At 45.0% G+C, this 26,992-nt stretch overlaps 1 protein-coding gene across 3 annotated transcripts in view; it reads left to right on the forward strand.

Annotated features, from left to right (window-relative positions):
• Positions 1 to 26,992, forward strand: part of ninaC (STKc_myosinIII_N_like and MYSc_Myo21 domain-containing protein ninaC) — a 164,865-nt gene that overhangs the window by 92,509 nt on the left and 45,364 nt on the right. For all 3 annotated transcript variants that reach the window (XM_075681029.1, XM_075681028.1, XM_075681027.1), the window contains exons 6-9: positions 1,344 to 1,448; positions 6,248 to 6,347; positions 8,118 to 8,194; positions 10,751 to 10,896. In XM_075681029.1, the coding sequence (XP_075537144.1) occupies positions 1,344 to 1,448; positions 6,248 to 6,347; positions 8,118 to 8,194; positions 10,751 to 10,896 (428 nt within the window). The remainder of the gene's footprint in view (positions 1 to 1,343; positions 1,449 to 6,247; positions 6,348 to 8,117; positions 8,195 to 10,750; positions 10,897 to 26,992) is intronic.

The raw sequence follows: 26,992 nt of genomic DNA on the forward strand, positions 1-26,992 counted from the left end.
GCAACAGCTACATTTGAACAAGATGATAGTACAGTCAACTTCCGTTAATTCGACCTTGACAGGAGCGACAGAACTGATCATATTATCCAGCGGGTCGAATTGAACAAAACCTAGAAAAACCGTCAAACACACCGCTTATTCATTTGGCAGTATATGCCCGGTTCTTACACACTCCGAATCAAACGCGCACCCACTTTCTATGTGTCCAAAGTAAAAAAAAACTAACGTAGAAATTACATTTAAGCTCCTAAACAAATTAGAGATCTAACGAGCAGCCGATATTTTAGCAAGAAAAATGGGCAAGGATCTAATATATGTGTTGCACAATAGCAGCTGGTTTTCTAAAGTTAGCTTCGCCGCATGATTTTATAGTTAACTTTGCCGCAAGACAATTGTGTTTTGCGGTAAAGCATACAAACACCTCGAAAGCCGTTTTGATATTTGGTTTTGTATCTGATTGCACCGTGCACCGTGCAGGGAATTTTCGGCCGAATTATCGTGAGAAATAAAAGAAAAAGGCGCTTGTTAGAATCGGGTAAATACCGTAATCAGACATTGTGAGCTATGGTTATTGCTTGAAAGCCTTCCTAAGGGAGGCCACAAATATGCGTTTTCGACGGGAGATGACATGTGTTTTCCGCATTTACCCCTAAACTCCGCCGAGACAGACGCTGCCTAAAGTGGTCGCTATTCAAATCACCACAGGGGTTGGGCGCGTACGCGTTGACTGGTAAAGTTCGAATTATCCGGCGAAGGCCAATATTAGTATGGAAAATTTCCCTTTTCTGTACTAAATATCTATACTTTTGTATCTGCACTAAGTATTCAATAAAATTCGAAATTTGGGCCCATATACATGCATGGGAGGCAGCCGGGACCTTTTACAGGGATACAATTAATCAAAAGGTCAAACTAACCACAGTTGAATTAACGGAAGTCGGCTTATATCATTTTAACTTATTTCTAAAATGCGTTTAATAAGCTTCCTTGGAGGATAAATGTTCGTTCGTTCTCTGGACGAGTCTATTCACAATCTATTGTCATTTTATAATAGGTAACCTATAAATTGATGAACAACGCCAAAGTGTACTTGAAGCCAAGGTTTGTGACGTTTACTTCAAATTCACGTGAACTTTGAGAATTCGTAGTAAAGTGCTTTTTAGCATTTGTAAGCCGTTAGTTCTACAGACAACATTCCATCGGTTAGTGAGCCTTGCAGAATCCGCTGCATCTCTTGATAATTCTAAGAATGGAATGCCTTGCAGAAGCGTCGTACGAGCGTGTCGTACGAGAATGTTGCGGCGGTGTCCTTATTTTTCTGTTCATGCTTCGTTCCTTCGCAGCTCTGCACGGGCGGCTCAGTCACCGACCTGGTGCAGAACCTGCGCAAGTCAGGCAGCAACCTTCCCGAGCCCATCATCGCTTACATCCTGAGGGAAACCATCGACGTAAGTGCTTCCATGTGACACGCGTTCCCTGCGGAAAAAAATACTAAGACAAGAAACGGCAGTTGTTGCATTTGCGCGTGACGAACAGCCATCAGGCACTAACAGCAGCGCTGTTCGACTGCAGGAAGCTCTTTCGCTTGTTTTCGTCGGCGCCAGAGACGACGCCAGCTGACGAAAGCTTTCCCATATTCAAGTACAATATTAAGCTGTAAGAGTTTTTGTTTCATGAAGAAAGTTATAGTGTTGTAGCTAATTGTAGCTGAGCGCTGAAACGAAAACTAGCTCAGATTATCGAAATCATCTTTAGTAAAGAAAAAGAAAGTTCTAATCAGCTGGTTCAAGGCGAAGCTAGCGCCTTCATTTGGGGCTGGTCTGAAGGCAAACAGATTACTCGACATCTCGCGGATGTGGACCAATCAGCTAATTTTGCTGTTTATCTCGATGCCAAACTATTCGACACTGCACTGGGAGCCCGACAGAATGCATCTGCGAAGTGAAAGAGATGGCGGCATTTCTAACAGTATAAAGACGCCTTAATGTATACCGACGCCACTCTGAGAGCAAACGACACAACTGGGGCCCTATATAATGTAAAACTATTCCAATATGTTTTATTCCAATCTCCTGACATCATATTTACGTAACCGCCGACGCAAGCATCAGGCGGTGATCCGCAGCGTTGCCTGAACAGCCCAATCAAACGCTCTCGTCGTTTATATGAAGTCACTTTTGTTTTCTTTCAAAACGAATAACATCGCCTACATTGAGCGGTTTTTCTTATCTAATTGTCTGACAAGAGGCGAGGAGCATGCTAAAGTGGAGAGGGCTTGGATGGGGCCGAACGAGGGCGCGCGGAAGAAAGAAAACCGGATAATGAGGGAGATGCCGGCGTCTGCGATTGGTCAGCTTTGCCTTACTTAGCTTGCGCTTGCTTGTCCAAAATCGCGGCGGCGTGCAACGGACAGTTAAAAATGCCGCTAAAACAGATTCTCAGCAAAGAAGCGTTGGCAGAGCAATGTCGTATACGCGCCGAAAGGGCTCGATAACGTTGTACGGCCACGAAAGAAGTTTTGTTACACGCAAATATGCCCATGCTCTCCGGTAGGTGCGAGTAGCCAGTGCCTGAGCGATCGGTGACAGCCCTGCGGGTTTTCAACTTTGAGAAGGCTAATGCGGCTGAGATTAACGGGGCCTTAGATTACAATCTAACAGTTTTTGAAACACAGAAAAGGCAGAGATGCTATCGCAATTTTCGAGAGGTACCTACAGAAGAGAATAAAAGAAAATTGCAGGATATAACATGTGAAGTGAAAGTTACTACTCGTGATGCGAAGGATTGTTATTCCGGCTCTATGCACTTTAGATTAAAACAAAATCCCAAAGAATCTTGGAAGCATGTTAAAAGAAATGGACAAGGTAGCTGTTCCGTTGTTGGTCGTTGACGGTAACACGGTACATGACGACATTGCCAAGGCCGAAAATTTTAATGAATACCTCAGCTTTGTCTTCACCCCAGTGGTCAGAACTGATGGGAAAACACAGGACCCTCGAAGCGAAATAGGCGAGATGGATAACATTTACTTTTCCGCACGTGGTATTGAGGTGTTGTTTGTGGGATTAAATGCGTCAAAGGCCTGTGGCCCTGACGGCTTACCAGACTTCTCCAGCTCTGTGCAATATCAGTCGCGCCATATTTAAAGATAATTTATGACAAATCTCTAGAACAGTCCTGTCTTCCAGACGAGCGGAAAGTTGGGAGCGTTGTGCCGATCTATAAGTCGGGCGCACGCAGTGAAGTATCGAATTATCGGCCAGTGTTCTTGACATGTGTTCCTTGAAAGATTTTAGAGCATATTTTGTATACTACAGTTGTTGCGGATATTAATGAACACTGTCTGTTTAATCCACCTCAGCACGGGTTTCGGAAAGGCCTTTCCTGCGTTACACAATTAACAGAATTTACACACGACATAGCAGAATCCCTCGATCATCGACTCTCAGTAGACTGTGCTTTCTTGGACTTCCAGAAGGCATTTGACACTGTACCCCATGGTTCCTTAATTGAAAAACTTGGAGCTTATAATATACACCCGCAGGTTATTTCTTGGATAAGATGATATTTCGCATCACGAAAGCAGTTTCTCATTGTTAACGGGGCTCAATCTCACATCGCGAGTGTCACGTCCGGTGTACCTCAAGGATCTGTGTTGGGTCCACTGTTATTTCTATTTTACATAAATGATATAACTGATGGTATCCAGTCTCAGATGCGTTTATTCGCCGATGAATGTGTGCTATAAAGGGAAGTGAAATGCGTTGATGATGTGGCTGTTCTCGAACAAGATATAGACAAATCAACGAGTGGTGTGTAAAGTGGCATATGAAGTTAAATGAGAAAAAAACTGTGTACATGACATTTACCAGAAAAAAGTATCTACACATGAGCCGTTATAATCTGAGCAGCATACCTTTAAAACAAGTATCAGAATACAAATACCTATGTTTTTATTTTACATCTTCGCTAAAGTGGCAGAGACGTTGATTACGTTGCAGCCAAAGCTGAGAAAGTGTTGAGCTTTTTGTGTCGGAATGCCAGAACTTTTCCTGTACCTACTAAAGAATCATTGTACAAAATCAATGTTAGACCACTTCTTGATTATGCCTGCACACTCTGGGACCCTCCAGCAAAGCGAGACAATGGTAAATTGGAAATGATTCAAAATTCGGCTGCCCGGTTTGTGTCAGGCAATTACCGCAGGACTATTGGGGCGCAAAGTATAAAAGACACACTGAATTGGGAGCATTTAGATAATCGTCGACGTAAGTCGCAATTGAAATTCCTTCATGCTGTTTACCATGGTCGTGTCGGGATTGAGAACACAAAATATTTGCTTGTACCTCACTATGTCTCAGACCAAGTTGATCATATGTTCAAGGTACGAGAAATCGCATGCAAGACTGATTTATTTCGATTGTCTTTCTGTCCTAGAACAATCCGCGAATGGAACCAATTGCTGTCAAACATTGCCTGTGTTATGTCTAATGATATTTTCTTTTCTACGTTAGCATAACCGCGTTTAAGTTTGTTCCAATGACATGTGTATTTTGTGACTGATTGTGCTTAGTGGTTATTTTTATTAGTTGTGTGACTGACACTGGTATGTATTTCTTTGTCTTTTTTGTGTATACCTTCCCCCACTGTAATGCCTGTTAAGGCGCTGTGGGTAATAAAGTAAATAAGTAAATGAATAAATAAATCTTCTATTCCTTTCGGAACGGGGCAGTCTTCGGCTATTCAGAAAAAAATCCAGTTTTGTTCGGCATATTAATGCATCTTTAACGCGTACACGTCACTTTGACGCAATGAGTTTTCGCGATTTTTTGACGTCGAGTGACAGACAGGTGAAGTTGGTGCAGCCTGAAACCTTTTGACCAATAGCAGATGGTTAATGGCGAAAGGCGTCGAGTCAGAAATAATTATTTTTCCTTTGTTCGGTTGAATCATGCATAAACAGTGTGTACACGTCATGTCAGATTGGAAGCTATGAAGCTATCCCTGTTTTCGTGCCATCGCATGACAGATAGGCGAAGTGGGGTGGTCCAAAAAAATTTTTGACCGATCGCCAAGGGCTGATTGCATAATTGGAATAGAAAAGTTTGGAATAGCTCTCCCTTATAGCGCCCCTGGACAATGATCCGTCTCGATCAGGGGATCGAGCCCGCCATTTCTGCAAGGCTGAGAGTCGTTTCGTAGTAAGGCATGTTGTTGGGCTAGTCGGTTCATAGATTCAGCAAAATTTTTAACTGCGCGAAGAAGACCGCAGATGAACACAAACATAGACGCACACACAAAGCGCAGACTTCCAGCTGGCTTTATTTTGTGAAGAACCTTATATTTTGTAGAACCTTATAAATTATGTGCCTTCACACAATAAAGCCAGTCAGAAGTCTGCACTTTGCTTGCGCGTCTATGTTTCTGTTCGTGTTCCGTCTTCTTCACGCAGTTAAAAAAAAAACATTTGCTGAGTCGTTTCGCTGCTGTACTGACTCCACATGTCTGTCCATTTGTACATAGAACTTGAGCATTCCTAACAGAGTAAGTCTTACCAAAGCACGGTGAACTCTCTGTATTCGGTCACGCAATAATATGCAAGAGACACAACTGAAATGAACTAATCAAGAATGTCATTGTTCGAATGCACGCCTCTCTACGTCACTTGTCGATTCACATTGCATCGTCCTATCAATCTCTATGAACGGAAGTAAACTTCGTAAAACAAAAGAACGAACGCGGTACTGGAGACATGTTCTGCTTAGGGTGCCTTGATGCGTTTTCTCTCGCCCAGCTCTGGAACAGGCGAGAAGGAGCGCATAACGGCACCCCATTGCTCCTGTTTGTTATCTGTGTCCTGCGTGATTACGCTTCATGATTACATTTGTTTTCAGTCATGTATTGCGGAGCTCGGTTAAATAATAAGCACGCTCATATCGTACGACAAAGATAATCTAATCACTACGAGGCTATTGGGCTATACGTTTCAGGTTTATATCTTTCAATGGTGTTTCGTGCTTCCACAGACGCAGCTCCTTATTCGAGCCATTTATAACGACGTCCTTCCAGATTTTATTTCGTCGCACTAGGGGGCTTTGGCACACCATCCCATCGCGTTCCCAATGTCGGCTTGGTTAAGATGGTGTGGTCATTACATGGAGAGTCGAAGACCGTTGTTTCTGTAGACACACAGGAATGAATATTTTCTCCCCAACCAACCTTTCCTCCTCTGACACATCATGTGCAGGCGCTGCGGTTTCTGCACGCCCACCACTGCATGCACCGGGACGTGAAGGGGCACAACGTCCTGCTCACAGACACCGGCACCGTCAAGCTGGTTGACTTCGGTAAGTACCGCCATCGATTGACGTGATTGGCGACGGTAAAAAATCGACGCCGATCAATGCGGCTGCGTCATCACAAGCGGCGCACAGGGCGAACCGACACGACCCACACTGCTGCTGCTCATTCTCCACATCGCCGTTCGCAAAGGGGAATAAAACTAAAACAGTGTGCCTAATGCCACCGCTGTGTTGTCCGCAAACTGCCACAAGCTTGAATTGCCACGCACGGTTCCTCAGAACTTCCTGCGAATACTTTAAAGAAGCGTAATTAGACAATCTGTTCGGCAACTTTCCCTCCATATATATATATATATATATATATATATATATATATATATGCTCTTCTTTCCTTATTTCTGGTTCAAGATACACGGCTTCGACAGAGCTTAGAACATTGGTGAGCTCTTCTCCGTGGCGCGCTTCCATGTACCTCACAAAAACAGGTCGTGTCAGATCGGCGGTTCGCAGCTAGCATTATGGAACGTAAGCATCCTTGTCTTGTCTAGGAGCAGGATGAGTCAAGCTTATCTGCTCACTAAATGAGAAAGGGAGTCCCATTAGGCTGCAAGGAGTCCCGTATATATAGGTTACAGTTTTCACCTGCAAATTCTCGAAGAGGGCCACCTAAGAATCAGTTGGTGGAATATACATGCACTACCAGAAACTCCCATATCCTGACACGACTGAGCGGGACCTACTTAAGCTACCTCATCTTTAACACAGTGCTGGCTAAATAACTAAGCTCTGCTTTATTTAATGATTATTAGAATAAATAACTTCTACAATAATATCTACATTGAATTAGAGGAAACCGTGAAGAAATCCTTTTTTTTTCCCACAAAGCAAGACTAAGGCCGTGACATTGCCAACTATCTGCGCAGACAAGCTATGTTGCGGTTATATTAAGTTCTAGCCTTCTTACAACAACAACATGTTCCTCATTTTTCTGCACTTCCGCGATCTCTCGAAGAATCAAAAGCGTCATGCTGCACCACAACATAGCCAGTGTAGAAAAGAATGTCACAGACAAGCTCTCTCTGTCTCTCTTTTGTAACATCGCGCGGGCGTCCATGCGGCATAAAGGGGGAATGCAATTAAATGGAAGCATGCAGGTTCGCTTCATGCACCTACTGCAATAGTGACTTATGAAATGTGTTATCCTGATCTGTAATAGTCGTCAGGTTCGTTAGTTCGTTACTTGACAGCCCGGAGCGCCTGTTATCGCATTGTCTTTGTACCGAAACATGCCTCACAAGATTACACCCGTCCGTTGCAGGCGCTGTAGCCTGACACTCGGGATGTTAGACATGGCCTTCATATGGTAGACCGTAGCTGTCTCTGGCGCCGAGTCTTCCAGTCAGTATAGTGCGGAGGCTTAAAAAATTTCTTTTCCGATTTCCGCTTGTAACGCTAGACGTTTGGTCCCTGTAATAGCGGAAAGCAACGCATGATTATACAATCATTCCTAAACATCAATATGGCGTCTATGACGGAACCTCTGTGAAATGTCCATGAAGTAATTCTTGCTTGTTGTAGTTTCTTGTGTTGCAATTCATGACCACCGTGTGCATGGGCAAAACTCTTGGCATTTTGCTCTCCAAATACTTTTCCTGGCATTCAGCTCACGTCGCCGCAAAACTGGCACCGTTTATTCATATTCAGTTCACACCTTTCCTATGCAGAAAACTGGACTAGCAGCTCATTTGAAATTAGACCGCGTCAATCATACACCATGGAAGTGTCCTGAACTGTGAACACGTTTTCTGGTCGCAGGTGTTTCATCTCACCTGGACGAGACGATGGGCAGGCGCAACACCTCTGTTGGGACACCCTATTGGATGGCGCCTGAGGTGGGTGGCCTGAAAGAAAGCTTGCTCTTTTACACACACAAGATATCCTAACGCATGGACGAGTGATCAATTTTTTTTTATTTTTCATATCACTAGATGAATTTATGCTGTTCAAACGCCCAAAAGAAATTTACGAGCTATTAGGCATCCAGCAATGTGGGACTTCGGAAAAATGTTGTCTGCCATTTACTGGGCAAACGAGTGTCCTTTCATGCCGCCCCTCATTATTCCGCCCTGCGGCCACCGCTGAAGGAAATCGAACCCTCTACCACATGATCAGCGACAAAAAGCCATAGTCACTGAACCACCTTAGTGGATGTTTTCAATTCAGACATGCATTGTCGTTGAAGAATGATGTTAGTCAACACGCTAAATATTATCACAGTGTTGCAAATACCAGTGCAAATTTTGCTACATCGCAAAAGAAAAGAAAAGAAAAAAGGACAGGGTCGCAAGAAGAGCAGAAGACAGGAGCGCTGACTGCCAATTTAATGTATATTGGAAAAGGCAAGGTACACTATATAAGGGCATAGAACAGTTAAACACCAGAAATCTATTTTTAACTTTCTTGTGTTATTATTTTACTACTTTTTCCACAGTAAACCTTTCGTTTGATGCCGGTGCACGTCGTCTCCTCTCCCTGTTCTGTCCTCGTTTGTTAACGCTATTTTCCATCATATATTCATACCAAGTCACCGATTTCGTCATTTCGTTAAAGCGGTTCATCGTATCTGCGATAAGGTTCGGAAGTCCTCTAACACGTCGCAAGTCAGCGGGATGGCCGATTCGATAGACACGACCTTCGTGAAGTTCTTAGGCTTCAAGCGGTCGTCGAGTTTTCGCAGTATGCACTGCTAAAGTTGTGTCTTCTTCCCATGGGAAGGGCATATCCAATACTTCCAATGTCCTTATCATGCCGACCATGTGCCTCTGCACAAAGGACGGAAAATGCCGTGTGTTGAGGCATAGGTCGGTACAGCAGCTGGCGATGCTGTAAGCGTGCAGCTTACGCTTTGACAGTGCGGCAAGACATGGGGCATTTTACAGCAGTGAATGCCTAATTTTGAGAGCGTCGGCTGCTGTGAAAGCGAGAGGTATTGGTATCGATACCCAGCACCTCCGCCTTGGTTTTAAGGAGGCGGAAGGAAAGGAAACAATGTAGTAGATCCAACGAGTTGGAATCTATATACAGCGAAGCTTTGTGTGAGTGCACAAAGAGTCGAAACACAAGTTTCTCTTTATTGAATATCCGCACAAAGTGACGCGAAAGGCTTTATTCAGACATTGTAGAGAGGCTAATGCAATGCCGCCGCCACTGCCGCGAATGCGCGGTGGCGAGCGCCGTCTGGAGGTGGTGCAAGGAACCCAGCGGCGTGCGCGGCGCACGGTTTCCGCTGTGATTGGTTGATCTGTTCCGTTAGAGAACAGCGAGGCCGCAACACCCACGGTAACGAAACCCGGCGAGTTTCGCAAGGAAACGCTTCGCTTTTAAAATATATCACAAGACTAGTTAGAAGATGTGTACAGGTGCATCTGTCCACCATCTATGAGTGTTTTGCCTAAGGGCAAAACAAATGGTGGACAAACAGCTCGCGCAGGCTGAACGCCGTTTACTTCGTCCAGGCGACCTGTTGTTGTCCTGTCACTCCGTAACAATATTCTCCTTTGTAAGGTTTATGTACAGGCAAAAAAAGTTTCTTCGCTGAATGTCGCTGGCAAGCAGCATCTCGCTTTGCATAGAAACTAGCAAGCAGAATTCTGTTGATGTCATTTGTCAGTTGTAATACTTCTGCGGTTACAACGCACGGAAGGACCATGATTGTTTTAGTTACCGTGCAAGTTTTGAAACGGTTTATTTTATCAAAACTATCAGAGAAACACGCTCCTGCGCTCCTGCGCTCCTGCGAAGTCCCGTCTTTGAGGACCAAATCCTGGCCGTCCAGCGCGCCCACGATCGGGCCGGCAGACTAGATCTGTCAGTCCCTTCGTGGGATTAGCCGGGTGCGCGTTTTATCGCGCTTTGCTGGACCAAATAAAAGTTTATTCACTCACTCACTCAGAGAAACACCACCACCATCATATGTACATCAAGCATAAAAGCAGGCTCCTCGGCAACGTAGGAACTGTTTTTACCTGCGACGTTGGTGCTTTGAGGAGAAGCTTGATTTTGGTTTCTTACACACACACACACACACACACACACACGCACACACACACACACACATATATATATATATATATATATATATATATATATATATATATATATATATATATATTGAATGGTTCATTATTTTGTTAGAATGCACTCGTGCAAGTGATGTGTGAACATTCAAGTAACGTGGAAACATTGTGCAGCATTATAAATGCGCCATGTCGACACTTGTCTTTCAGATGCAGTATAGTAACAGAAAACTCTTGTTTGAGGTGACGACCGCTCACAGTGAGAGAGAGGAGTTTTATTTTGAAATATGAAAGGCAACTGTACGCGAGACAAAGCCAACATGAGACGAAGAAAGTGAGCAAACTGGAATGTGGTCCATTCTCCCGGCACAGGTGGTGGCGTGCGAGCGGCAGCTAGACTACTCATATGACATCCGCTGCGACGTCTGGTCATTGGGCATCACCGCCATCGAGCTGGCCGAGGGAGAGCCGCCGCTCGCCGACATCCACCCCATGAGGGCGCTCTTTCAGATACCGAGGTAAGCTATAATCCTTAGTGGACATAGGAATATAATTTGTAGGCATAACAGTCGCGGCGCAACTTCTGCACGATGTGCCTCCAGTATCAATTACCGTCGTAATATACACGGTGTCCCAGCTATCTTTGGCCAAGGTTTAAAAAATATTTGGGGAGCGGACTAAACAAGTGGTCAACAAGACTAAAGGAATTTTGTTGACCACTAAATCGAGCAAACCACACAATTTGTGCAATATCTGTATTTGCATAATTAGTCAAAACGAATTAATCAACTCTGCAAGTCGTAAATCTAGAGAAAAACTTACCATTAGGAAATTGTAGAGCGTTCTACAGTGAGCGTCCTAGGATGTATGACTATTTAAATATTTGCTTCATGTTAAGTGACACATGCGATATGTACGTTGCTTAAGAGAAAGCTTTAGCTTGGGTGCTCCTATCTAAATACATGTAAACGGAGAATTCGTTTTTCTCGACAACCACTGTACCAAATTTGACGAGGTTTGTTGAAAAACTTAAAATCTGGCGAATGCTCGTTTCGAATCCTTGATTTAGGTCGTCACTTTTTATTAATAATTGGCAAAAATCACAAATTTTCAGAAAATGATACTCTCACGTTTACAACTTTGTAACTCAGCAATAAAAATGATATCACAATTATGTGAATTGCATCTAATAGTACACCTAAAGCAGACAAAATTGATATGTTACACATGAATCTCAAAAGTTTAGTAATATGGAAATACAGCTCTTTCAGAATCCTTGTACACAACGAAAGGAATTCACGTAAGATATAAATTGACATATCGGATTTGTCCGCTTTTAATGATGTAATGGATGCCGTTTACAGAACAGCGATATCTGTTCTTTATGCAGAACTACTAATTTGTAAAACTTGTACTTTTATTTTTCTCGAACTTTCGAATTTTTGAAAATTCTTTTAACAAAATTGAAGCCCTAAATAGAAATTCCGCTTCCAACATGCAGTCACTAGAATTTACCTTTCTCTCTCAAATGCAACAAATGTCATTAAAATCGGTCCAGGGGCTATCTCAGAAAAGTGTTTCAGCGTTTTACATGTATTTGAATAGGCCGCGTCAGCGTTGGCCCTGAGTTAAAGCTTCCTCTTAAGATATTTTTTTTTTCCACAAGCACCACAACTCGACCGTTCCGCCACATGACGCGCCACCTTGTCTTACGACAGTCGAAGGCTACGGCCCTGCGAAGGCAGCTCCGTTTTTAGAGCGCAGCTCTTGGAAGCCCGTTCGTGGGTTGAGCGTCGGTGGCCGTGCTCGGTGTAACCGCGCGAATGCGCTCGTGCCACTGCTAGCCCGTTCGTCGTCGTCGTCTTCTACCACAGCTGGCACGTCGGCGTCCCTCGGCGTAACCGCACGAACGCACTCGCGCTTTCGTCGTCGTCTTCCATCACAGCTGGCTCCGATGCCGTTCATCATGCCAGAGTCCTCATACTGTCCCACCCTCTGCGAAGCTCAGTTGGTACAGTGCGGACCTTGGAAAGCCGATCTGAAAGCTGAGGCGCCGATCCCAATGCCAGCACGGATGTTTCTTCAACTACTAAGCGTTTCGTCTGATGAACCCGCATAGATTCCCTGTGTACCTCTGCGTTGCTTAAAGTGCATGACCTGTACCTTTCCCGAAGTGCTCAGAAATGCTTTTATGAGACAACAGCCGAACCAATTGGAATGAAATTTGCTGCATTTGAAAGAAAGCGTTCAACTCTAGCTACTCTAAGAAGTACAATTTTAATTTTAGACAGGGTACTTTTTTAATTACCAATAATATGCAAGTTAAAAGTAAGGCAGAAGAACGAAGCTGACAAGCGCACAACTGTGCACCGATATTGCTGTTATATAGACCGTTTTATTGAGGCCACCGCCATTATGAGATAACAGCACCGTCTATCGTCCTGCGCCATGCTGGTAAATTGGATTGCGCTTAGAGGGTGCAATGCGAACGTGCTGTTGACGACGAGTGGAAAGTTTCCGCGTTTTCCCAACAGGTGTCAACAAGTTTTTGGGATTGGGAAACCTCTTCGCGTGCCGTTACTAAGCTTTTAATTTAGAAATAGCCTCATTATCGAACGGCGACGGGCCTAGAGGCGCTGCTACAGCTCTGCCCACTATCGAAATAGGAGGCTAGTCAAGACTGAACATTGTCGATACGTAACACAGATGCAACGTGTTATTGTCGTATGAGTAGCTTTGAACTCTAATAAAGGGACTGACAACCGATTTTTAGGGAATCAGTTTTTTATGGCACAACGCAAAGTGCACTCTCGGTGGTGCTTACATCTGCAGCCGTTGCTTCCAAAAGCGCGTGGATATTCAGGAAGCAGAATTTTTTTACCTGTTTTTATCTGAGCAGCCTTTATAAAAGTAAGAGTCCCTCCTCCAGCAACGATGAGAAGTGAGAGCGATGTCAATAGCCCACCTCGCATATTCTGAAAGCCGCCCATCTTTCTGCTTTCACAGGAGAGAACGTGACTTGGGTTAACCACCTATATTTTGACCTTTTCAACCACTTTTAAAATAATAAGCTGGCGCAATGAGTTCGCGTTGTTGTAAATCCATTTCTTATATTTGTACCGCGTTTCCCCCCCCCCCCCCCTCCAAGTACACGCCCACGTCATGACTGGCTGGCCCCTGTCACCGTTGTTCTGTCGATAGACGAGCCAAGCCGACTCTTTTCAAGCCTTTTCTGTTTATGCTGGCAACACAAAGCGGACTCTTCTTGTCAGCAGCGGCAGCGGCGGAGTCCATGAAGTCGCCGCAGCTGAAGAAGCACTTCACGTTCTCTTCCGAAAGTTATTTTTGCAGATGAATACACCGCAGTGGTAGCCCGTTTACGTTGAGTCATCTGACATCGCAACAAGCGCAGACAAAACACGTTAGAATTGCACTAGTTCGCAATGAAACCTCTGTTGTTAAAAGGTGCAGATGGGAGAAAACGAAATCCACACATACCGGTGCCAGGAGGACAGCAGCGCGACGCGCTGGTTCGAGTCTACATTCCTCCTCGCCGATAAAACGGTCTATAAACTGCATCTGTTAGAGCATCTCAAGCGGGCAAATTAGATGTATGCAATTACACCTTACGTGAACTTATTACAATGTTTAGGAGGGTTTTGGGAAAATCATACGCACAAATTAGCCGTATATTTCCGAGCCGTGTAACATAAACCAAATTTCTTCCGCTTTAGATGCACTATTAGGTGTACTTAACAGAATTATAATATCGCTTTTCATTGCTGAGACAGAGTTGTAAATCTGATACTTCAGTTATTGATAGTCTGTTATCGTGAGACTTTCTTTAAATGTTATAGGTATAAATAATATATCTGGAGCCAAATTCACGACACTTTTCATTGTAAGTGTTCTTCTCTTTTTTCCTTGATCGGCCGCCTTCGCTAATGATATGTCCAGCATCGGAACTGACTGAAATATTCTCTTACGAACAATTCTAGCTTGAAGCGATGTTGTGAATACGAGCCCTGCTTCCTAGAATCACTACATTTTACTTTACTTTTAAATGCAATAAACCTCATCAAACTCGGTGAAGTGGTCGCCGAGAAAAACGATTTCTCCTTCGCGTATTATAGCTTCGTCCTTAGTGTTCCCGTGCTGAAGGTGTACGACGCCAGTTGAAACCGTTTCACCAACTAGCAAGCTTCCAAGAGCCCTAGACAGTCTCCGTCGAGGTGTGAACGATACCGCGACCAAGCGCCTCACTGGCTCTGACCAAGACAGTCAGGATTGCAAACCCGACAGACTGAGCCCACAGCGGGGGCCGAGGAATGACTTGAAGACTTGAACGATGCACGCGCCACGTGCAACACTGCGATGAAGTTTATCGGAGCACCGACAGTTGCGCGTTCGTTTTCCGAACGACGCCTGCTCCTCCTTTGAAGAGTCTTGTTGCACGCTTCTAAAGCTTCCATGTACTGCAGAGAAGCCATCGCTAATACAGAGCCAACGGAGACTGGTCACGGTAGCGCTGTCTCGTTGCCACCGATCGGCACACCTTTCACTACATACTGCCGAAGCGGATGACTCCACAACGACTTGCCTGCCTTTTTTTTAAAGGGCAATGCTAAATTCTCGGCGCAATATTAAGTAAGTGTTCTCCAATAGTGTGCGTTGAAGTTGCCTTTTCTCTCTACGCTCTACAGAGAAGCCTGCTTCTGTGGGTTTGCCTTCGTTTTAGTCAGTAACCACGTGAAACAACAGCGAGTGCGTGTAATCGAAAGAGTAAATCACAACGATAGATGCTATCCTAAATTAATGACCAAACATACTGCTTGAAATCAAGCTTATCCACATACACCCCTTTGCTGCCGCTAGAGCTATTCAGCAATCAGTAAAAGGCACGTCAGCATGCCCTTAAAGCAACTGAATTACCCTAGTGATTTAATAAGGTTTTAAAATTCGTCGCTGCACTGTTTGCAGTAAGACACGCAATAAAGGAAGGCTCCGCCTCAAAACTCTGTGCAGTGCAGCGAAGCTTGCGGCGTACCTCAGACAAACGCAAAAGAGAACCAGGGACAGAATCAACAAACGTTTTCGTTCGTAATTGACCCCGACTCGATAGCAGGCTGGTCTCTAGTTTTGCACTGCTGAGCTCGAGGTCGTAGGTTCGATCCCGGCCGCAGTGGCTGCATTTCGATGCGGCGAAATGCCGGATCGTGTACTTAGATTTAGGAGTACATTAAAAAACTGGCGGCCAAAATTAATTCGGAGTCACCCACTACGGCGTGCCTCATAATCAGATCGTGGCTCTGGAACGTAAAACGCCATAACGTAATTTTTCGCATGTGCTCTTTGCCACAAGCTCACTGCCTTGGCTAATATTATGTCCTGCATCAGGATTGGTTGGACTTTGCTTTGATGAACGGTTCTAGCGCAAGAGCTTTTTGTCTATACGGGCCTAGAATTAAGAAAGGCTCACCCACCGTCGGCCGCCAATGTCCCTCCGAGGACACAGGCTGTATGGAGAGATACCGGGAAGATTATCAATGCACAGGTGGGCGAACCCCCGTCCCTTCTCTGAAACACGCAACCAGCCCTCGTTGCCGATTACCTGAAACAAGCCATACCTTTCGCTGTGCTGCAAGTAGTTGGTGAGAGGCAGTGCAGCCATAGGCAAGCGTTTTGGTTTTTCCATCGCACTGAATTGCACTCTCCGTGGCCGAGAATTGAACTTGCAACCTCATGGTCATCAACAAAATGTCACCGCCACAGAGCAACCGCGGCGGGTATTCGCTGAAACAAACGCTTTGCAACGCAGCACGCTGATGATGATAGTGAAGACTGAAGGATGATGAGGTTTGCAGCGTTCAGTAACGAGGTATTGGTGTGGAGCCGGCACAAATGCGGTAGTGTGCAGGACAGGCATATCCAACCAACTTAGATGTTGCCAGGTTGATACTGGTTAATTGAACCCAGGACAGCTCGGCGAAAGGTGTCGAAATAGGAGTGCTGTAACATGTCCGGGCGCAAATATTCAGCTATCGCCTGTCCATTAGAGGACAGGATAAAGCCATCGCTCGACTGTTGTGTTTTGTTTCACAACATGACTCACAAAAAAATTTTACAAAACCGTTATTGCACTTGTTTTCAGGACAACAAACATGCATCCGAAGATTCGCGCTCGACACTATTAAGCAGCGCAATTAAGCAATGCTAGCCAGCAGCACACCAAGGAATGAAATTATAAATATTACGCATATTGGCTGAGAAGCAGTTTGAACACGTCCCTTCTTTGCATCCGCGCATTAAGTACATTAAATAATACGCTAACATTACTATGTCAAGTACTATATAAATCAATTACGTAACTACAGGCCACCACAAAATAGAATATCACTCCGTTACACACGTGCCACCGCAGCTCTACCGACATCAGTAGGGACCGCTGTGACAGTAAAGGGGGGGGGGGGGGGGGAACGTGCGTAACTAAAGTAGAAAGTATCATTTTTTGCTATGCTGAGTTTGATATCTCGCAATTTTAATTTGGGAAACAGGCAGTACCCGTAGCGTTTCTCACTAGAGTGCAGCAGAATAACTATTAATGAACCACTTTACTACCCAATTTCTTACTCAGGCAACATTTTGTTGCTGTTAGTTTTCTATTTTGCATGAACATGGCTAGAAGTAAAGCTTTCTCTGGGTTTTGTATATGGGTTAATTGGCGTTCGTCAGGGATGGCACGATCTCTATCAAAATGCACCGGTCTGTTGCTCGTGAAAAGACGGCTTGGAGATTTAAAAGAGTTGGTGTTTGAATAAGAAAGGTCGCTCTTAAACATAATGGAGGAAAGCAAAAGAGGTCGAAATGCACGCCTTGGGTTGAGATGAGGCACTGCGAAAAACAATATGTACTCTCAGAACTTGAAAAATGGAGCTCTCGGGAAAAAAGAAAGCGAAAAACAACTGGCGAATGAGAAGGAAACTAGGAAGATCAGGGTGTCTACCAAGTTGACATATTCAAGTTCCCTGAGTTTTCCAGGTTTTCCCTGAGTGATACAGAACTCTATTTTATGTCAAGACAGGCTGACACTACATCACCCGATGCCGTCACTCTCAAGTAAGCATATTAAAAAATAAAGAAAACTTAATCCAGTTTGAATAGTAAGGAGTAGTGTTTATTTTATTCAACATAGAAAACTGAAGGTAGGGGATAGTAAAATGCACAGCAAATAAAATATATTCGAAAAAGAAAAATTATAAAGCCAATTGTAAATAGAGTCGTACATTTTCAAATACGAATATAAAGAGATGCATACAGAAGCAAATATTTTTGAAAATGAGCTATTTCTATCAAGTAACAGCAAGATCATTGGTATTAAGCCTGAACTTTGTCACAAGTGAGATTTTCTCACCAGTTGGAAAGTCAACCTCAACTGTCCTCACATACTCATAGCCCACGCACAATTTCTCCATTTTGTGTTTCACTAGTTTCAAGAGTTTATTTTGGTTTGGATGAGGGTGACCAGCATCTTGGAAGGTGACCAGGATGAGGGTGACCAGGAAGTAAAGTGTTGGCGTCAGCCAACACTTTACTTCCTGAACTCAAGCTCCTTAATTAAATTATCGGGTTTTACCTATCGAAAGCACTTTCTGATTATGAGGAACGCCGTAGCGGAGGACTCCGGAAATTTCGACTACCTTGGGTTCTTTAACGTGCACTTAAATCTAAGTACACGGGTGTTTTCGCATTTCGCCCCCATCGAAATGCGGCCGCCGTGACCGGGATTCAATCCTGCGACCTCGTACCCAGCATCCCAACACCATAGCCACTGAGCAACCACGGCGGGTTCAAGCTCCTTCAAAGAAGAGGCGGCACAATTGCTTTCCCGATCATTCCTCAATGCGACGGTTTTCTGTTCTTGTCCTCATTCCGCCGCGGGTTCGTTCCACGGACCATTTGAAGCATCCTCTTGGTCAGTTGTACAGTCAAAGTCCGATTTTTCGTACTCCCTAGGGGCCACGAAAACGTCCGAAAAATCAAATCGGGCAGTCCGAAAAAATCAATGCATGTCTTTTACTTAAGGCTCATATCCTCATAAACATGTCCGAAAAAGCTCTGAAGGCCTGCCAGTACACTTATTACCCATATCGGTGCTCGTACTCTGACAGGAGACGGCGGGTGCACGCGTGTATAATTATAGAATACGTACTGTGTCCCGTGACAACTGTCCCTTCCCACGCTTGTGAGGCTTCACCGCAATACTTCACGTACGCTTCACCGCGTAACATCTCGGTGCTGAGGGGAAGCTACCTTTCGGGAACCGGCACTATGCAATGCGCTACGCTTCCTAAGCTTCGGAGCCAATCGCGAGGATTACAGAGGCGGAGTCGGTGCCATTACTGACAGCGGCGAACTCTTTCAATGAAAAACACGGCGCCGAACGGCAAGAACCTTAAAGGGTTCCTCACCAGTTCTGGCCATTTTGGGGTGACAAGCGCAGAGCATACAATGCGCGATAACGAATCGTGTCTGCAAAGTATTACGTCGCTGCGCGCCGCGGAAAGATCTGAAATTTCAAACAGAACGCCGTTCTTCCTTCTCTTCAAGACCGCCGCGCTCCAAGCCTGACGGTGATGAAGTCGTGCCACTGCGCCTACGTATTCGTGCCCGCAGTGTGACGCCGCTCGTAGTGACACGTGACTTCGAGAATTATCCAAGACATCTGTTATCTGTGCAATCTGTTGCTTGAATTGACGAATTGAAGTTTATAGAAATAATAAAACACAAACGGAACGTCTGCGTGTTTTTTTTTTTTTTACTTCGCACCGAAGCAAGAGAGATGTACTTCCGCTTCGCCTGCTTGTTCCCACGGTCGTGCGGTCAGGGGCGCAAGTACCGAAACTATGCCATTTTCTACCGCGTTCCAGTGCGTGTTCATGCTTTGCGATCCGCTTGTTCTTCCCCAGTATTCGTGTAGCACTGAATTATACCGCTAGTTATGTTTCCTTGTGCACAGCGCGCAAAATGGTGCGCTGCGCGAACGAGACACCTCGCGCGCGACGCCGTCGGCGGAAGTGCGTGGCGCCGAAAAAAAAAGGCGAGGAGCAAACAAAAATGAAGGCGGGGCCTGTGACGTATTCGTCACGCGATCCTCGAGGTCCGGTATGGGAGAAGGCTGGGAAGGAATTTGGCTTGCGTAGCATAGACGGGGCGAGTGGAGAGAGCGTCTTGCTTGGCAGTGGAGCCCGCCTGCTGAAATCATGGGTTCGCGGCAGTGAAATAATTCTATCTCGGCTATTAATATGAGCCGATTTGAAAAGTTTTTGCGGCAGAATGCTCCCTAGAGGACACGTAACAACTTCCAGCATATAACCAAAATTTACTATGGGGACTGGTGAGGGGCCCTTTAATAGCGAACGTCGAACCAGCTAAGTCTAGCGTTGCCGCGGTATCTGCGTGCGTATCTGCGTGCGAGAGCGCTGGTTCGAGGCGGCGGAATAATCAAAACGGCGGTGTTGGCTTTGATTATTGCCGTTTAGGACCTGTGGTCGCGGCAAAAAGTTCGGAAAATCGGACAGCGAAGGGTTCTTGCGCCTTAAATTACAGATGTTCTTATACATTGACTCTATGGGGCACGTGGTGGTGCCGCGAAGCGGTCCGCATTACCGGGCATTTCACAAAAATCGGGCGTCCGGAAAATCAGTCGTTGACTGCACACTGGCAACTCCTCCAGCCGAGGGTACGGCGTCAAAGACAATTCGTTACGATTCCTGTCTTTTACTCGAGCCAGCAGCGGGGCGACTTTTGTTCCCTTTCAATAAAATGACAGCTAATTTTCCCTGACTGAAGCACAATTTCCCTAAGTTTTCCCTGAGTTTTTCTACACTGTTCAACATCGCTGAGAAATCCCGGTTTTCCCCGTTGGTAGACACCCTGAAGATAAAAAGAGGCTCATTATTCCGGGCCGACCCCATAACAACAGAGCTCTTTTAAGAACATATGATGGATCTTGTTAACGTCACCTTCCCTCACGAAAATCGTTAATGTGGATGATCATCATCAATGTGAATGAGATACACTCAATTTTTAATACTGAATTTCGTACAGCGGTTTCTCTAATATCGTCCACAATTATTCAGACTTCCCGGTACCATATCAGTATACCCTTTACCCTGTTCGCTCGAGATCTGTCCGGAAATTCCCATAATGGTTCTCCTGGTGCATACAATACTTCCAACGTTCTAATAGTGTAAACGATTTAGCATCGTGAAAAGGCTTGCCTTTGGTCCCGTTGACGAGTTTACTTTATTTCATCGCTTATTTGTTCATTTAAAAGAGGGCCACGTGGCCATCGTGCCCCAAGCAATGACGTCGCGAGCACTCCATGGGAGCCATTTAAATGGGGATGTAAAATACAAATGAATACTGACACATCAGGTCACGTAAGTGTAGCAGAAGCGAATCCTTCGTTTCGTGAATATCAGCGCGAGCGTCGTAAATGCCTACGCTCATTCATCATCGAATCCGTAGACCGCGCGAAAAGGGATTTGCGTATCATTATAAGCCTTTACGCACACGCGCACACGTAAAGCGACCGCCTCGAAATCTCAAATCGCGAGTCTGTGAACGACTAGTTGTCATCTTTTCTTTTCATTTATTTTTTTTTAACTTGAGCGTACTAGTAGTTATCCACGCCTGACGTAGCGAAGGAAAACATCCCGCTGGGCTAGGCGGGGCTGGAAACAACGCTTGCTAGCAGAGCGGAAAGCAGTCATTATCGCGTCTGCTCTCGCCTGCACTACTGCTGTTCTATACTGCGAATCTGGAGAACAGAACTACACGGTACTGGGCGTCCTGGAACGGGAGTTACACTTGGCCTGCATTAGCGGGCGCGCAGTTCACCGACGGCAACAGTGCAGAGAGAGATACAATATGTCCTAGATGCTTAGTTCGGAGAAGGCAACATCAATAAAGGTGTAGCGCACTCTTGTCGCTTGTTATAGACGTTATAACTCGAGAGCAAGTTGATCTCTAGTCTACATACCAGTATTACGGCGCGTATTTTCTCGATTTGTATCTCAATATATAGGATCGAGGACGCCGACCTTGTGTTTGCCTTTCTGTGAGGGTAGCACGAAACAAAACGACAAGCCTACAGATGTCGTTTCGTTTTATTTCTAATCGTGCGCTCTAAATGCAATTAGCATTTTATGTATGTGAATGTGCTTAAAAAACACCTGCCGATAAATCCTTTATGGTGTTAGCAATGCACCGGACTGGCATTTCTCTTCCATCTCGGTAAGCTTCTTGCACGTTCAATAACGGTTTGTGTGTCACGTTACGCGTGTGCGTAATTTCTTTTTTCTTTCTTTCATGTCTTTATGCCACGACAAGATCAAGTAGAGTTCTCTAGCTCATGTTACATTCTAGTCGATATTCAGTAACGCGTCCTCAATACAATCTAGTGAGAATTCATCACCAACCGCGTTGGTATTGAAGTTTCTTACTACTGTACCTTAAATATAATAGATGTACTGAGACTTGCACCAAATCAGTTTACTAATTGCTGACGAGCTTCAACGCGCATGTGCCAGAAATCGCTCAAGTGATAGTTTCAATTGTATGATCGACATGGACAATCGTTTCTTGCATATGCCCTTGTTCTAAGTGCGATCATTACGGCGTTTGCACTATGTACGTTAAGGCTATGTGGTTATTCGATCGACGCCTAAATAGTCGTAGGTACAGCACCCGTATAAATTCTATAGTAGGCTTCCGCACGGGAAGCCCGGCGATACCTTGAGATCGGGGCCCAAATTCATAAAAGTAAATGTTCTGTGGGACTGGCGTTGGCAGTCCCACAGAACATTTATTTATTTATTTATTTATTTATTTATTTATTTATTTATTTATTTATTTATTTATTTATTTGCACCCTCTCAAGGTCCGAGGGCATTGCAGAGAGGACTGGCGAGTACATATGTAGTCGTTAGCAATCTTCTTGAAATTAGTGGTGTCACATATTGCAGCGCGATGGAGGCGGGAAGATGGTTCCAATCACGAGCTGCGGGTGCCCGAGCACCAGTTAATCAGAAAAGGCCGTTTCGAAGTTTCGTGATTACGGGCGCATATTATTTGCGAGCGCATCACTGCACGTGTGTGCAAAACTGCCCTCCACTGTAGCTGGTACTTTGGATGCCCGTTAATATCGTGGAAGTAGCCTTACTGGCGCTGCAGCATAGTAGCGTTACGCCTGCTTCACGTGGACGACGATGTTCAACTGCTCCTGACTGCAATTTGTCTGCCACCGCGTGCATCGGGCGTCGCACGCGCATAGCTAGAATTTCGTGACCTCGCCATACGTTCGATGAAGAGGTTCAAAAGTACCGGGTATTTCGACTTTGGCGGGTCCGTCTACATGCCCCGTAGGTGCTGAAATATTGACAACAGTCCAGGGTAGTCCTGCATATCTCGAAAAGCTCAAGCGCAGTCATGCACTCCACTGTCGTGGTATAACACTTGTCATACAACGCTGACACATATTGCTTCACACGGAGCGCACAAAATGAAGTGCGAGTGCATGCGACAGTACTGTTTCTTTTCTTCCTTTTTTTCTTTTTCTTTCTTGCAAGTTCTATAAAGAGCGAATACTTGTGCGGTGTATCGCACGATATTGAACACCTGTGAATCGAGCAGTGCCGTCGCCTGCTGCAGATGTTGTGCACTTTACAACCCAACTTGTGCGGCAGCCGCGTTTTTACTGCTCTGTTCAATTTTATTAACTAGCGAAGCTAGCGAATTTTTCTTCGACTGCGAAGCTTTTCTTTTGAGGGACCCGTATGGGTTTGCTTTGTAGCACTTAGCTACGTTTGGGTGGGTGTCTCATATTCCCTTTATTAATTACTTCTCTCCACCTTGCGGGTTTCTGCAGAACTATTACGTCGAACCAGCGGACCAGTTTTCAGTCACGCTTCCCCGAAAACTTCCAAATTTCAACCAAGGGCGAAAGGTTTATCTGTGTTACCAAAATTAGTACAATACGCTGTGCAAATCTTCATCTAGCCATGAGCTAACATTAATTAATTGAAACATGTTTTATTTAAGTAACACGATGCTGGTGGCACATCTATATTACTTCCTGTTAACGCATGTGAACACAACACATTCACCTTGAAAACTTAATGAAAGGTGCTTCCACGTTGCAAGCAAAGCGAGGGTGTGGGTAGCTTATGACTGTGACGGAAGGTGAGGGCGAAGAAGGTAGAGTTAACATTACAACGTTTGAATAAGTGGAAGGTGAAAACGATGCTTAAAGAGTTACTTACACGATCTTTTCTCGACTACCTTTCTTTTTTTTTGTGCTTTAGAGGGACACTAAAGGTTACCAGAAAGCCAAGTTAAAGTGATAAAGCAATGCTCTAGAACGTCTAAGGCGTCAATATAATTGCGAACAGAGCTTTAGTAACCGAGAAATTGAGGTAACTGCATGACACGATTTGAGACCCCTCCGCCACATTCCGGTACTAGCCCGATGACGAAGGCACTCCTCATCGTAATTTATGTCACAAGTACTCAACTACTTGTATTAAAAAGATCATTTCATTAGATTATAAGACGGAAGAAAATGCTACTTGTCTACCTCTATTCGATTCTAAGAAAAAATAACATTTTGACGATACCCTTGAGTAGTATGGGTGATCGAAAGGTTTCGTTTTCGCTCGACTCTGCGCGCTCGACTTCGCGCCGTGCGCGCTTTGGAGTTCCAGTTGTTTCTTTATCGCGTCGTGCTGCGGTGGTCCTGCTGGCTCGCGAAACTTGCATTTGGAACAAGCAGCGAGAATGCGACGTCCATGTGATGTCGTGGGATGCGCGAACAGTCCGCGGAACTTGGCCAAGGGCAGTTGCAGCGGCGAATCCAACGTTACTTATCACTGTGTGCCAACGACTGAACCTCTCCGTTCGAAGTGGATAAGTGCCGTACCTCTGCCACAGCGCGCTGGCAAACAGCTTAAAAATCACGTAGTGTGCTCGCTGCACTTTCCCCCAGAGGATTACGAGTTCAACGCCGACTTACTGAAGTCGCTTGGAGTGCCTTTCAAAGCAGGTCGCCATCGTAGTACGCAACGACGCCGGCAGCGCGAGCCCTCAGCAGCAGGTCACGTTCATCATATCATCATCAGCCTGGTTACGCCCACTGCAGGGCAAAGGCCTCTACCTTACTTCTCCAACTACCCCGGTCATGTACTAATTGTGGCCATGTTGTCCCTGCAAACTTCTTAATCTCATCCGCCCACCTAACTTTCTGCCGCCCTCTGCTACGTTTCCCCTCCCTTGGAATCCATTCCGTAACTCTTAATGACCATCGGTTATATTCCCTCCTCATTACGTGTCCTGCCCATGCCCCCCCCCCCCATTTCTGTTTCTTGATTTCAACTAAGATATCATTAACTCGCTTTTGTTCCCTCACCCAATCCGCTCCTTTCTTATCCCTTAACGTTACACCTATCATTCTTCTTTCCATTGCTCGTTGTGTCGTCCTCAATTTAAGTAGAACCCTTTTCGTAAGCCTCCAGGTTTCTGCCCCGTACGTGAGTACTGGTAAGACACGTCTGTTATACACTTTTCTCTTGAGGGATAATGGCAACCTGCTGTTCATGATCTGAGACTGCCTGCCAAACGCACCCCAGCCCATTCTTATTCTTCTGATTATTTCAGTCTCATGATCCGGATCCTCAGTCACTACCTGTCCTAAGTAGATATTTCCCTTACCACTTCGAGTGCTTCGCTACCTATTGTAAACTGCTGTTCTCTTCCGAGACTGTTAAACATTACTTTAGTTTTCTGCAGATTAATTTTTAGACCCACCCTTCTGCTTTGCCTCTCCAGGTCAGTGAGCATGCATTGCAGTTGGTCCCCTGAGTTACTAAGCAAGGCGATATCATCAGCGAATCGCAAGTTACTAAGGTATTCTCCATTAACTCTTATCCCCAATTCTTCCCAATCCAGGTCTCTGAATACCTCCTGTAAACACGCTGTGAATAGCATTGGAGAGATTGTATCTCCCTGCCTGACGCCTTTCTTTATCGGCATTTTGTTGCTTTCATTATGGAGGACTACGGTGGCTGTGGAGCCGCTATAGATATTTTTCAGTATTTTTACATACGGCTCGTCTACACCCTGATTCCGCAGTGCCTCCATGACTGCTGAGGTGTCGATTGAATCAAACGCTTTCTCGTAATCAGTGAAAGCTATATATAAAGGTTGGTTATATTCCGCACATTTTTTCTATCACCTGATTGATAGCGTGAATATGGTCTATTGTTGAGTAGCCTTTACGGAATCCTGCCTGGTCCTTTGCTTGATGGAAGTCTAAGGTGTTCCTGATTCTATTTGCAATTACCTTAGTAAATACTTTGTAGGCAACGGACAGTAAGCACATCGGTCTATAATTTTTCAAGTCTTTTGAGTCCCCTTTCTTATGGATTAGGATTATGTTAGCGCTTTTCCAAGATTCCGGTACTCTCGATGTCATGAGGCATTGCGTATACAGGGTGGCCAGTTTCTATAGAACAATCTGCCCACCATCCTTCAACAAATCTGCTGTTACCAGATCCTCTCCAACTGCCTTCCCCCTTTGCAAAGTTCCCAAGGCTTTCTTTACTTATTCCGGCGTTACCTGTGGGATTTCGAATTCCTCTAGACTACTCTCTCTTCCATTATCATCGTGGGTGCCACTGTTACTGTATAAATCTCTATAGAACTCCTCAGCCACTTGAACTATCTCATCCATATTAGTAATGATATTGCCGGCTTTGTCTCTTAACGCATACATCTGATTCTTGCCAATTCCTAGTTTCTTCTTCACTGCTTTTAGGCTTCCTCCGTTCCTGAGAGCATTTTCAATTCTATCCATACTATGCTTCCTTATGTCAGCTGTCTTACGCTTGTTGATTAACTTCGTAAGTTCTGCCAGTTCTATTCTAGCTGTAGGGTTAGAGGCTTTCATACATTGGCGTTTCTTGATCAGATCTTCCGTCTCCTGCGATAGCTTACTGGTATCCTGTCTAACGGAGTAACCACCGACTTCCCTTGCACACTCCTTAATGATGTCCACAAGACTGTCGTTCATTGCTTGAACACTAAGGTCCTCTTCCTGAGTTAAAGAAGAATACCTGTTCAGTAGCTTGATCTGGAATTCATCTATTTTCCCTCTTACCGCTAACTCATTGATCTGCTTCTTATGTACCAGCTTCTTCCGTTCCCTCCTCAGGTCTAGGCTAATTCGAGTTCCTACCATCCTATGGTCACTGCAGCGCACCTTGCTGGGCACGTCCACATCTTGTGTGATGCCAGGGTTAGCGCAGAGTATGAAGTCTATTTCATTTCTAGTCTCGCTGTTCGGGCTCCTCCACGTCCACTTTCGGCTATCCCGCTTGCGGAAGAATGTATTCATTATCCGCATATTATTCTGTTCCGCAAACTCTACTAATAACTCTCCCCTGCTATTCCTGGTGCCTATGCCATATTCCCCCACTGGTTTGTCTCCAGCGTGCTTCTTGCCTACCTTGGCATTGAAGTCGCCCATCAGTATAATGTATTTTGTTTTCACTCTAC

The sequence above is a fragment of the Dermacentor variabilis genome, chromosome 2, assembly GCF_050947875.1.
Source record: "Dermacentor variabilis isolate Ectoservices chromosome 2, ASM5094787v1, whole genome shotgun sequence".
Classification (NCBI taxonomy): domain Eukaryota; kingdom Metazoa; phylum Arthropoda; class Arachnida; order Ixodida; family Ixodidae; genus Dermacentor; species Dermacentor variabilis.